This window comes from Phoca vitulina, unplaced genomic scaffold, assembly GCF_004348235.1.
Source record: "Phoca vitulina isolate PV1807 unplaced genomic scaffold, GSC_HSeal_1.0 scaffold4, whole genome shotgun sequence".
Classification (NCBI taxonomy): Eukaryota; Metazoa; Chordata; class Mammalia; order Carnivora; family Phocidae; genus Phoca; species Phoca vitulina.
In genome coordinates this window covers 34,333,254-34,346,901 of record NW_022589707.1, presented here as the reverse complement: position 1 = coordinate 34,346,901, position 13,648 = coordinate 34,333,254, and the positions used below count along the sequence as shown (strand labels likewise).

The following is a 13,648-nucleotide window of genomic DNA, read 5'->3' as shown; positions in this document are numbered from 1 at the left end:
GGGATGGGAATGGAGTGTGTTTTAGGTAGAGGCATTAGCCCATGACCAGTGGTCAAAGTATGGTGCTTTCAAGGAATCATAAGTTCAAAAAGGCTGGCACATTACAAGTAGGAGATGGCAAAAGATGGTAAGGGATGTTAGGAGATGAAGACAGCCAGAAAGCTGTGTCTTCACAGGCTTTGTAGGCCACACTATCCAAGGAATCTGGCCTTTGGTAAGGTTTTTAGTCAGGGAAATGACTCATTCAGATTGGATTTTAGAAAGACCTTTCTGATTGTAGTGTGTATGGTTTGGAGGGAAACTGGGTGCATTCTAACAATTGTCCATACTAAAAGGTCTTAGTGGCCTGAACCGAAGTAATATATTTATTTGTTCAACAGGTTTTGGGAAATCTTTAGGAGTGAGAATCAGGAGGGAGGAACCCTCGGTTTCAGCCTTGAGTAGTTGGGTGGATTGTAGTACCATTCTCAAAAATAGCACAGAAGAGGAGGGAAAATTTGGGGGTTCAGATGAGCTTTTGATTTTGAGCTAAAATTGGATGTCTAAGTGGTATTTCTACTGGGTGAATACAGGTCTGCAGCCTAAGAATGAGATCTGGGCAGGATGTGAAGATTGAGACTCCTAGAGGATGATAGAGGTCACTGTGGTCAATGCTAAGACTACAGAATGCAGAGTAAAGAGAGAATGTAGTGTAGAGTACTCTGAGGAAGGTAACTCTTAAGGGACTAACTTACAGAGACGATCCTAATAAGTATCCTAAGGAAACAGCTTATGAGAGAGTAATGTCAAGTGCTGCATAATGGGTAAATATAAAAAGTAATGGTAAACACCACAATCTCTATGAGTTACTGATGCTAATTATATTAGGAGCATGGCAGTATATGGTGACCTTCTTGAAAGTATAACAACAAAGTGAAGGCAGCAGCCAGATTGTAATGGGTAAGAGGGATAGTGAAGAAAATTTTCTTTTGAGTCTTTTATCTGACATCAAGAATGGAATGTGGGGTTCAAAAGAGGACTATCATTTTTTATTTAAAAACAAAACAGATTTCCCAAATTTTGAGTAGTAAGTACAGAGGCTGTTCTAGGAAAGCCTATTAGGAGCTTCTCTGGTTTTTCTAATTCCTCTTTAGGGCCAAAACCCTATGACCAGGGTGTTCGGGGAGGAGTCAAAGCCTTCTTAGCCACTCCAATGCTTATTGAGGTCCTGTTCTACCTAACTGTTGCTGGCCCAATACATCTTCAGAGAGTGGTTCTGATAAGTAAGTAGTCCCAGTGTATTTAATTGAGCACTGGGGATGTGAATGATCTATTCCACCAAATTGATCATTCAATCATATTAAATATTGTGTATTTCAGACTTAAACCATTGGATATTGAGTTTATGAAGCGTTTGCATGAAAAAGTGAATATCATTCCACTTATTGCCAAAGCAGACACACTCACTCCAGAGGAGTGCCAACAGTTTAAAAAACAGGTGAGAAAAGGAGCTTGAATTCTTGGGTTTCTTATACCACTCATGTAATTTGCAGTTTTTGTATTTTCAGTTTAATGTGTTACAATGTATTTCTCCTGCTACTTTACTATATGGTCATTTATACTGTATTAAAAATAACTCTTGAAAATCATCTGCCTATTTTCTCCTCAGAGCTCTTATCCATTATCAGTAGTGCCCTTATCCTTTGTCAATTTAAATGACTCTTTTAGATGTTACTGTTACATCACTCCTCTCCACACCCTTTAGAATTATATTTTTTTAAATATTTTATTTACTTGAGAGAGAGAGAGCGCACACGTGGGTGGGGGTGGGGGGAGGGGCAGAGGGACAAGCCGACTCCCCGCTGAGCAGGGAGCATGACAAGGGGCTTGATCCCAGGACCCTGGGTTCATGACCTGAGCCGAAGGCAGACGCCCAACCAACTGAGCCACCCAGGTGTCCCTAGAATTATTTTTTTAGACTGAATTCCCAGGAAGAGGATTACTTTTTGAAAGGGTATGATTATTTTATAGTTCTTTTTTTTCCCCCATGTTGTCATGGTGCTTTCGCACTAAAACAGATTTTTTTATAATGAGTATATTTTTTCAATGCCTTGCCAACATTGTCATTTTATTTTTAAAACTCTTTTTGGAATTAAGTGGCACTTAATTATTTCTTTAACTTTTAATTTCCCAGAAAGGCTGAACACTTTTTAAAGCAGGGGTTTACTTTTTCCTCATTGTGTTTGATTTGTTATATATAACATTTTTTGAAATGTAGTGTGAATTTCTGGAGCTATGCTTCTATACCAGTAGTCTATTTTTTATTTTATGCCAGTTACAGTTTTTAAACTGCAGCTACTTTAAGTAGACTCCACTCACAGCCTGGAGCCCTGTGTGCAGGACTTGAACTCAGGATCCTGAGATCAAGACCTGAAACAAGATCAGGAGTCCAGTGTTTAACCAACTGAGACACCCAGGTGCCCCATACTGTAGCTACCTTGTATAATACTTAAAAATAGGTCTTAGAGTTAGTTATCTCTTACTGTCTTTATAAGTCCCCTTTGTAACAAGATACTTTGTTTTTCCACTTTTTTCAGTATGAATTTTAGAATACCTTGAAACCTACTACAAAAACAAAAATCTGGGGGCACCTGGGTGGCTCAGTTGGTTAAGCAGTTGACTCTTGATTACGGCTCAGGTCATGATCCTGGGGTCCTGGGATCAAGCCTCGCATCGGGTTCTGCACTTGGCAAGGAGTCTACTTGAGGATTCTCTCCCTCTCCCTCTGCCCCTTCCCCTGCTTGCTCATGCTGTCTCTCTCTCAAATAAATAAATCTTTAAAAAAAAAAAACCCAAATCTGTTGAGATTTGCTTTGAGATTATGCTATATCTGTATATTTTGGGAATGTTTTAATTCATCATTTTTATTGTATTTGTATTTCTACTAGGAGTATATATTTATTTATTTTACATTTATTCACTCCCATTTTTATTTTGTAATGTGCTTTTTTTCTAAGTTCAAATACTAATTGTTTCCCAAATCCAATTACTTCAGATAATGAGAAGGGAGAGGATTTTTTCCTAAGTACTGCTATGCATAATCTTTAAGAGCCAGACAAAAATATGTTTTCTTTTGTCTTTTTATAAAATACAACCAAAACCTATACCAACATAACTCCTCTTGGTTTGTGTGTATCTTGATATGGAATTGTACTAAGAACTTAGGGATAAAAAAGATGAATAAACAATAAAGTCTGCTTCCAAATTTGTCACTTTGTAGTAGTTGTACAATATATTTTTTTTAATATTCTTTAAAAGTGGTTTTAACTACAGGGTGCCTATCAAAATCATCTGGAGAACTTTTTTAGAATGAGCTATTGGGGGGCGCCTGGGTGGTTCGGTTGGTTGAGTGCCCAACTCTTAATTTTGACTCAGGCCATGATCTCAGGGTTGGAAGATGGAGCCTACTTAGGATTTCCACACACAACCCTCCCCCCCCCCCCCCCCCCCCACTTGCTTGCTCTCTCTAAAAAAGAAAACAACAGAGAAAGAAAATGAGGTTTGGACTGTATCCTTACCAATTGGTTTTATAGATTAAGGTAGAGCTTTGGCATTTTTAATGTACAACCTCTAAGAACCACTGCTCTTAGAGCAAGCCACTAGTGTTTCTTTTTTTTCTCCTAGTCATATATTTGACATTTCATCATTTATTCTCATGTTTTTCTCTATATAGATACATACCCCAATTGTAAAAGATATGTGGTCCTTCTCTGTGGCAGTTTTACCTCTACCTACTTTGTTTAGGGCCCCTTTATGCTGCTGGGGCCCCCTACAGTGATGGTTGGCTGAAATACCCATATAGGCAAGGACTTAGTTCTGGGTATATTGGCCATTGGTTATTGTGAGTTTGAGTAGGGTAGGTAGTTGAACATTATTTGGGTGTCTATGTTCTGTTTAGAATTTGGAGTGATTTGGAATTAGTTTGAAGTAGGTAATTTCTGATGTTATTAATAAGTAGCCTTTTATCCCCCCTGCATTTTCCTTATTAACTCCTTAGCTTCTTAATTTCCAGGGTGTGTTTTTTCTCTGTGTACTTGCCTGATCTTATATCTGTTGCTCCTTGATTTGTGTGTACACATATGTACATGCAAGGATATTTTCTGGTCAGCATGCAGATTTTTCTCCTGGAGCCAGGGCTGTACTTAGTTTCACTTACCTTTACCAAATTTTACTAAAAATTTAGGTGAGTTGAAGCTGTGTTGATTCAGCTGAATAAAACAGTTTGAGGGTTCTATCTAGAGAAATAAGGTCAGTCAAATTATAAATGAATGATGTAAAACCATTATAGTAGAAATCAACTAGAGAAAGCCCTTTCTGGAATCTTACATCATTTTTAGAACTCTTTTGGTATTATAACCATATAACTTTAATACTTCTGAAGAAATCAGATTTGGGGAATAGTATTTATATATCAACTTCATAGTTTAAAAAAAGATCAGCATAGTTCTTTGCTTTTAGATTATAGTTTTGCATCACTGAAAAATAGTAAAGGAATTGGAGCTGAGGAATCAGGAATTTAAGAAGAGTATAATACAAATAAAGCTAATCTACTAATTATGTGTGGTGCACTTTTGCTAACTTCCTCTTTCATTTTAGATAATGAAAGAAATCCAAGAACATAAAATTAAAATATATGAATTTCCAGAGACAGATGATGAAGAAGAAAATAAGCTTGTTAAAAAGATAAAGGTAGGTTTATTCCCATATATACACTAAAATGTTTTAGGGCCTTAAAACCACTGAAATATCCACTGAAAAGATAAAAAGTACCAGTTGTTTTATTTAAGTAGTTGGCTTACAAAATGAATAGGGAGATTATTCACTGTTGAATTCAACTTTGCAATTAACTTTGTTGAGTGGCTGTTATATGTAATAAGACATTGTGTGGAATAGAGAGATGAATGGCATAATCTCTGTTTTATAATCTTTGTCTTCGATTTTCAGTTAACTGGTTTTATATTATGTAATTTTCCTCCTTAAAAAACAGGTAATGAGAAGGGAGAGGATTTGTTCCTAAGTACTGCTATGCATAGTCTTTAAGAGCCAGACAAAAATGTTTTCTTTTGTCTTTTTATAAAAAAAAACCCAAAACCTATACCAACATAATTTTCTGTTTTTTAATTTATAGTCATTCCTAAGTACCCTGAACCTTAAAATGATGTATTAGTTAATGGCATTATCTAAGCAAATAATTATCTTGGAATAAGGAAATACATATACCTGACCAATGAAAAATTTCTGCGGTTTTATAAAATAGTCATGTATTTTATATATTGTTAAATATTTCTGGAAGCTACAAGAATTTTGAAAGATTGTAGTGTGAGTTAGTCTGGATGAATACAGATCCAGTCCCCCAGAGCCGGCATTCCACAGATTGAGTTTAGCACATGTAATATTCCCTGCTTCCAGGGCTTTTAGGGTTAGTTTGTGATCAAATAGGCAGGCTAGTCACAAGCCTCATTTTTTCCAACTGCCAATTTGTTTTTTACCCTTTTTAAATTTTTCAATATGGAACAGTTTCATTTGGAGATTATTTTTTTAACAGGTACTTTGATGAGTGAAGTATATATGCCTTAGTATTCTTAAATTTTCAGAGAAAATATAATTTTATTCATTGTTTACATTGATGAGAATACCATGTAATGACAGTTTTAATAATAAATAGTAATTGTGAATGGCCTATAAAAGTAAATACAGTAACTGTCAAAGTAATTTCTTTTTTTGGTAATGTGTTGAGTAATGTAAACTTTTTTATTCTTGAATTTGTGAGGACTACAGAGATATATTTGAACAAGAATACTTTGTTTTATAGGACCGTTTACCTCTCGCTGTGGTAGGTAGTAATACTATCATTGAAGTTAATGGCAAAAGGGTCAGAGGAAGGCAGTATCCTTGGGGTGTTGCTGAAGGTAAGGTTTTCTTCAGTGAATGGCTTTCTGTAAGATCTCACAAATGTGATCAAAAATTTGTATTTCACCTTGATATATTCTAGATTTTCAGATAGTTCTGAATTCAGTTTCATTTAGCCTCATATGCTCCTAAGTACATTCCATTTTTCAGACCTTGTGTTCTACCAAGTCAGGCAAGTAAGTATGTGTTAATTTTGTAATACTTTCCAAGTTACTTGTCAGTATCCTCCGTCCCATCATTAAATCTACTCCTGTTTTCTTGTTTGAAAACATACTTACAGTGCAAGAATTCTTTAGCTGGGGCCCAAAGGTTGCTGCCAAGGGATCTAATAAATCTTCTAAAGTTGAAAATAAATCTTCTAAAGTTGAAAATACTTTCGGAGAAAAGGACTCTCACTTTTATCTGAGTCTCAGATGGGTCTGGGACCCTCAAGAATGATTGAGAACAACTTTCATTTTAAGCTGAATTAAAACATTCATAATATCCTTTCCTTGGGATAAAAGTCATCTTTTCTTGGCATCACATCTTTAGAGTAAAAAAAAAAAAAAAATCACTGTTAAGAGATACTGTACTAATTTTTTAAAGAGTTTCAAATACCAGTAAAATCTTAGTTTATAGCACCAAACCTCAGAAGTCTTCTTGGCAATAGACATGTTTCCCCAAATTTGTGTTTATTGTATTGGGTTTGACCTAATATTTAATCTTCTGTGTTATGGTAACTTGGAATCAAGATTGAATCATGATTGTTTTATCTACTTGTTATTAGTTTGAAAAATTCTATAATTTTTAGCAGATTGTTCCAAGTTACTGTCCTTATCAGCAGTTTTCCCTATCAGTGAGAGACTGTACTCGTTCCCAGCTCTCTGTCATCCCCTGGTAACCTTCAGTTGCTGAGCTGAGGCTTTAGAACTTTTACATTCCTTGGAAATATGTGATGAAATTGCTTTGTTTCTCTAGTTTTAGTACCCCCCCCCAAACCAGAATGTTCTTATTAGTGATTCATTTTTTAAAAATAAAGAACCTTTAAAGTTCTTGACTCATGTTTTTATTTTGGCCACCTTAAGGAGGCTTTTCTGAAGTGATTCCCCCTCACCCCAACACTAAGCTTTTAAAATACATTTTATTAGGGAATAAATATAGTGTCTTACAAATGAATACACAGTCTCCCCTTTCAGAATTTCAAAATTGTTTGTTTCTGGAGAGCTCATTTATTAGGTTTATATATTTTATCATTGAGGATTATACTACAATAAATAATACTATAGTACACTTGTTTGGCATGCCCTTAAATTAAGTACTGTGTTAGTGTTTAAACTGTAATGAAAAGTTTTGATCTAATGAAAAGTAGTGAAAAGTTAATGAAATTTTGCATATTCTCTCATTGTTACCCCCCCCCCCAATATTCCATGAAATTTCCTTTGAAAAGACTTGGCTTAGTAGAAATAATGTATGTGTGTGTGTTTTTTTTTAAATAGTTGAAAATGGTGAACATTGTGATTTTACAATTCTAAGAAATATGTTGATAAGGTAAGTTTGAGCAATGATGAAAATAAGTGTTTTTCTTTCTCAGAATAAAGTTAGAATTAGATTTAGTTTTTGACTTCTATAAATATAGCTAATTTAAATTGATATTTTCATTCTAGCACTAAGTAAGCACTGCTTGGAAACAACTTGGATTATTTTGCCAAGGTTTTAAACTTGTTAGCAAAAATACAAAATAAGCTGTGTTGCTAGACATGTATGGGAAAATGAGTCTCTTTATTGTTAATAGTAAACGAGATAAGGAAAGGAAGAGGCTTTTGCTCTTTCATGTGAAAAACTTGGGAAAACTGTGGAAGGGAAGGCTAGGTTTTGAGTCAAAAGCTAGACTTTGAATGTTAAAAGGTACACAGCCTGGCAGCTGGTGAGTGGGGCATTTTTTGTACTGGAACACAGTGAACAAAACTGATCTTCCTCCTAGGTGAGAAAACATTACTCCTAAATTGTACCTTGTGCAGCTGATGAAAGAGAAGGAAAGCCTGTGAGAGTAGGACATTGAGCTAATCCTGATTAGAGGACTGGGACTTGAATTAAAAAAGAAACAGCAAAGAGGAAGCCAGAGACATTACTGGGCAGGAAACAGGGCATCAAAATGAGCTTCAGTGTTTTCATGTTGAGATAAATTCCGTCCTCTTGCCACCTCATAACCCTTTCCCCACTTCTCTCCACCTCCATCTTGCTTGCTTCTCCAGGCCCTCACCACATATTCCCTTCAACCTCCAGTTTCCCAATACACAGGAGTATCTTTATCTACATAGAACTATTAACATGCATATTGATGATAATTGGAAGTCATGGAACAATAAGATTATTCTTACGAGTGAGGGGGGAAATTTAAGTGAGTCAGACTGCTACATCAAGAAGTACACTAAATATCAGAGTAAATTTTGAAATCAAAGAGATTGCCGTGTTATTAGTCTTTCTTAGAGAAGCTTATAACTGGGTGTTTTTGGTAGGAAGGAGATGATAGGGTTGATTCAGCAGTTGGGGTTGCCAGGCCTCACACCATGAGAGAACAGATGCATACGAGAGTGGGGGGTCATTTGTCTCAGCTTTGAGAATATAGCATTTCAGTTTCTCTTATGAACTGTTCCCTTTCTCTTCCATTCTTGAGATGTGACTTCAAAAGAACTAATAATTGCTTACAACAGTATATATGTAAGGAATGTTTTTATAAATATTGTCAGTGCATTCTCTCTGATTTTATTTTTTTCCTCAATTTTAAATCCCCTATGCAACTTGCCCAGTGCTTGACACAGTGGTATTCTATAACTTCATCTTGTGTATTTTTTAAATATGCAATCAATAACTGCCTGCATAGCTAAAATACTGTAGAAGGGAAGGCTAGTTACTGAGCCAGAAGCTAGACTTTGAACATTTGAAGGTGCATAGCCTGGCAGCTGGTGAGTAGGACTCACTAGTATAAAAGGATTACAGAACAAATGGACCATTCCTGCAGGAAGATTAAGCATAGGAAAGCTGCAAGACAGTCATACATGTATGAAAATACAAAAAAAATTCTGAAGTTACATAATATAAAGCAGATATGTGCCACGAAACGAATACGTAGATGTATTAAAGGAATTCAGAGTAAGTGGTATATTTCATGGAGTGGGTCAGGTAAGAAAGGATTCATAGAAATAGATGTCTTAACATAGATTAGGATAAATACAGTCATTCAGTGATGATTGTGAGATTGGGAGTGGTCCTGTTTAATATTTTTATCAATGAGTAGGATGAAGACCTTGCTTTTCAGCTCCTGAAGGTAGATGGTTAGGTGATTTTACTTAATGAGAAATTTATTTGTTCAATTTGCTGCAGCACATTTGTTTTTCTTTCCTAAAGCATAAATGTTCACTTTTGCGAGATGGTTTTACTTTGCTTCTTCTCACAAGTTTTCATTTACAGTTTTTACATTTAAGTGTGTAAAACATCCTTGAAGAGTATTATAGTCTGAAAATGAAAAGCTTGGGGCACCTAGGTGGCTCAGTTGGTTGGGCGTCCGCCTTTGGCTCAGGTTATGATCCCAGGGTCCTGGGATATAGTCCCACATCGGGCTCCCTGCTCGGTGGGGAGTCTGCTTCTCCCTCTCCCCCTCCTCCCCCTTTCTCTCTATCTCTCACTCTCTCTCAGATAAATAAATAAAATCTTAAAAAAAATGAAAAGCTTAAGAATATTTTATTACTTTTCCTTGTAACTTTGGAGTAGAGGTAAGAAAGATACATATTTAATGTAGTTCATGTCTTTAAAGGCACCTAGTAGATATTTAATAAATACTGAAAGGAAGGAAATAGCAACACCAATATTCCAGATGTCTATAAATTCTAAGTAATTGAAATCTTGCAGATTAAAGTTAGGAATATTGTTGCTTCTATGAAAGACCCAAGTTCAAAGAAGTGTCATTTTGCTCATTAAGAGAACTGGCTGTTGCAGACAAACCAAGGAAGACAATGGAAAGGAAGAAAACTTGATACAGATATTTTCAAGGTGTGGTGATGGACAGTGTAGAAATCAAATAGAGAAAGAAAACAAAAGGAGAGAAGAGAGGGCTGTGATATCAACAGGGGGAAGTGGAAAAGATGAGTAAGTTCCTGAACCTGGAGAAAATTGTTGCTAATTATTGATTTTAAGAGTGGAGGATTGAGTCAAATCTTAAAAAAAATAAAGTGAACATGTTTAAATAAGTGGAAATAGAGCCTTTTATATCCTGGAAAAAAAAAAATCAGAAATAGGTAATTATAAAGAAGGTCATTTTAGTAAAAGGAAAAAATCTTTCATTGTCTGAAATGTTAGATGGCATTAACAAAAGTTGCTTAAACAATGAGTAAGTCTGGCTTATTTTTATTTCATGCATCTTTTATTTCAACTATTAAGTGCTCCATCCACCTCAGGTCCTTTAGTGATTTTTCAGTGATTCAGTGTTGAGGTCATCTATATGTAAAATTATAAAACACTTACTTTACATTGGCACAGTTACTTGTTTTTATTCTCTACTTAGAGAAAGTGGTAACAGTAGTTTATTCCAGAAAATCAAGTGTTTACCTTACCTCAGCTTTAATATTTAGTTACTCATTAAGGGCCTATTTTTTTTTTTTTAAGATTTTTAAAAAATTTATTTGACAGGGCACAAGTAGGCAGAGCGGCAGGGAGAGGGAGAAGCAGGCTCCCCACTGAGCAGGGAGCCCGATGTGGGGCTCCATCCCAGGACCCTGGGATCATGACTTGAGCTGAAGGCAGACGCTTAACGACTGAGCCCCCCAGGCGCCCCTTAAGGGCCTGTTACGTTGCTGTCTGTATCAAGAGTACAAGAAGTGATGGCAGAAGTGTTTCTTACAAAGGGGAGCTTACAGTAGAACTGAAGAGGTTGTATGGTGTTATCCATAACATACACTGGTACCAAAAAATGAATGACAAGCAAGGAGAAAATTGTCACGGGTTAGAGTGACTTGATTTCAAGGCTGGAAAGAGAGCTTTCAGAGCAGTGGGACTCTTAAGTTTGAAGAGTCAGTGACAAATTAGCATGAGCTATTCAGTCTCAGCCAGTTAGGATATGTTAGGAATAAGGAGCTGCCTGACTTGACTGAAGTGGAAAGGGATGGTGATGGCCACGGAGAAGATAAATGCATCAAGGAATAGAGCATAAAGGAACCATGAGACTTGGGGAAAACCCAGACTTAAAGTACTCCTTAGGATGAGTAAACTATCAGAGAACTGCATGAAAATGTCCGTTAGTAGGAGATAAATTAGAGTAATTGAAAATCACATTATGTTCACAAAGGGAAAGTAATAGTAAACGTTTTCTGGATATCAGGAAGAGTGAAAACACAGTACACCTCGGGGCGCCTGGGTGGCTCAGTCAGGTAAGTGTTGGACTTGATCTTAGCTCAGGTCTTGATCTCAGGGTCATGAGTTCAAGCCCTGTGTTGGGCTCCACATTGGGCGTACAGCCTACTTAAAAAAAACCAAAAACCAAAAAACACCGACAGTACACCTTCTTGTTTGTTTCCTGGAAGGGAGGTGGAGGATGGCAGAGGCAGGCATGGATGATATGAGGAAAGGGAGAATCAGACGATACAGAGTACTGCCCCTCCAGGTGTGTCCTTTCCCTGATTTGGTAAAGGATATCATTGAGCCGCTCAGAGTGTCCTTAGCTTCTAGAGTCATCAAGGAGTGAGGAAATTGTCTCATGTATAGTTTATTTCATATATGTATTGATTTTATATATGATAGAAATACTATGAGCAAAATTCATTTAACCAAAATACCACATTCACTGAACAGTTTGAAGAAACAGAAATTTACTGTAAATTATTTTCCTCAGTTTGAATCCAACTTGATATGTGATCTAAAGTGTTCATATGTATTACTTTAGTAAAAACTCAAATAATAAAAACAACCAGTTTCTTTTAGGTTTTATGAGTTTCAGCAAGAGCTAATCTCCTTTCTCTAATAAAATAAAATATATACTATGTACTATGAATACTTTTCTGAGGAAATGCCATCATTTAGTAACTGCTTTGAGAAGATTTATAACTCTTAAACTCATTTGGAACCTAAATATCCACTGGTTTCAAGTTTAGTATGTTGTATCTTGCTCTGCCTTGAGTGTAAATGAAGACAGAGGAATGCTCTTCCTTAAGAATAGTCTTTTGCTTGTTTTAAGTCTAGAAATTTTTGTTTTGGTAAAATTTTGAATTTACATCAAAGCTTTCTTCATAGAAGCAAACTGTTGATATGATATTTATTTATGACAGAACACACATGCAGGACTTGAAAGATGTCACTAATAATGTACACTATGAGAACTACCGAAGCAGAAAACTGGCAGCTGTGACTTATAATGGAGTTGATAATAACAAGAATAAAGGGCAGCTTACCAAGTAAGTATACCTTGTTTCCTCCAGAAAGGGTATTATTTATGTAGTAAATAATCATATTGTTTCATCTTCATCAAATTCTTCATGGCTACTCAATAGAAAATTGGGATAATATTCTTTATGCACAATAGCAGAAATTTATTATTGTTAAGCTTTGTTTTGGCAGTTTTATATTTTACTGTTTGTCACAGGAAGTATTTTATTACCTTGTTCCTTAAGTGAAAGAGCCATACATTCTCTTCTGGTCATTTGCCGTCGTGTTTGTAGTCCATACACCACTCACTTAATAGATCCCCAATTAGAAATCACATGGCTCCTTTTGCAAATACAGTTTTAAAAGTTTTTATTTTAATTCCAGTTAGTTAACATACAGTGTTATATTCATGTCAGGTGTACAATATAGTGATTCAACAATTCCATACATCATCCGGTGCTTATCATGACAAGTGCACTCCTTAATCCCCATCACCAATTTCACCCATCCCCCCACTCACCTCCCCTCTGGTAACCATCAGTTTGTTCTCTGTAGTTAAGAGTTTGTTTCTTGGTTTGTCTCCCTCAATCTCTCTCTTTCTCTTTTTCCCTTTTCTCATTTGTTTCTTAAATTCCACATGTGAGTGACATCATGTGGTATTTGTCTTTCTCTGACTGACTTATTTTGCTTAGCATTACACTCTCTAGCTCCATCTCTATTGTTGCAAATGGCAAAAATTTCATTCTTTTTTTATGGCCGAATAATATACTCCTGTATCTTTTTTATCCATTCATCTGTGGATGGACACTTGGGCTGCTTCCATATCTTGGCTATTGTAAATAATGCTGGTATAAATGTAGGGGTGCATGAAACTGAATACATTCTTTTAAGGGAAGAGGACAGTTACGACCAAGATCTCTTAACCCATTTTACTTTTAAGATAAACATTCTGTACTCTCTTTAAGGAGACTAAATACAGAGCTTCTACCTTTTATTATGTCTGTTTTGAATAAACCATTTTAGTAGCAGAGTTTTCACTAACATTGTACAGAAACAAGGGAAAGGACCAAACAAAAGGAATATTTAGGTGAGCGTAGTCTTGGTTACCTTCTCCATCCCTATTCTGTATTTCTAGGGAGTAAATTAGCTTGAGTTTGGGTTTCTTCTCTTGGTTGTTAAAGTAGTGTGAGTGACTGACAAGCGTGTAGCTTATATACTACTAAGCTAGTATATATCTCAAGCTGTGGTGGTTTATGATGGGGTAGGAAAATGAGATGTGTAAGGAGGGCTGTGAGTTAGCTGGTATAAT

General features: G+C 36.0%; 1 protein-coding gene across 6 annotated transcripts in view; it reads left to right on the top strand.

The window, feature by feature from the left end:
* Window positions 1-13,648, top strand: part of SEPTIN7 (septin 7) — a 120,477-nt gene that overhangs the window by 90,565 nt on the left and 16,264 nt on the right. For all 6 annotated transcript variants that reach the window (XM_032401785.1, XM_032401782.1, XM_032401783.1 and 3 more), the window contains 5 exons: window positions 1,360-1,477; window positions 4,636-4,728; window positions 5,852-5,948; window positions 7,425-7,476; window positions 12,243-12,368. In XM_032401785.1, the coding sequence (XP_032257676.1) occupies window positions 1,360-1,477; window positions 4,636-4,728; window positions 5,852-5,948; window positions 7,425-7,476; window positions 12,243-12,368 (486 nt within the window). The remainder of the gene's footprint in view (window positions 1-1,359; window positions 1,478-4,635; window positions 4,729-5,851; window positions 5,949-7,424; window positions 7,477-12,242; window positions 12,369-13,648) is intronic.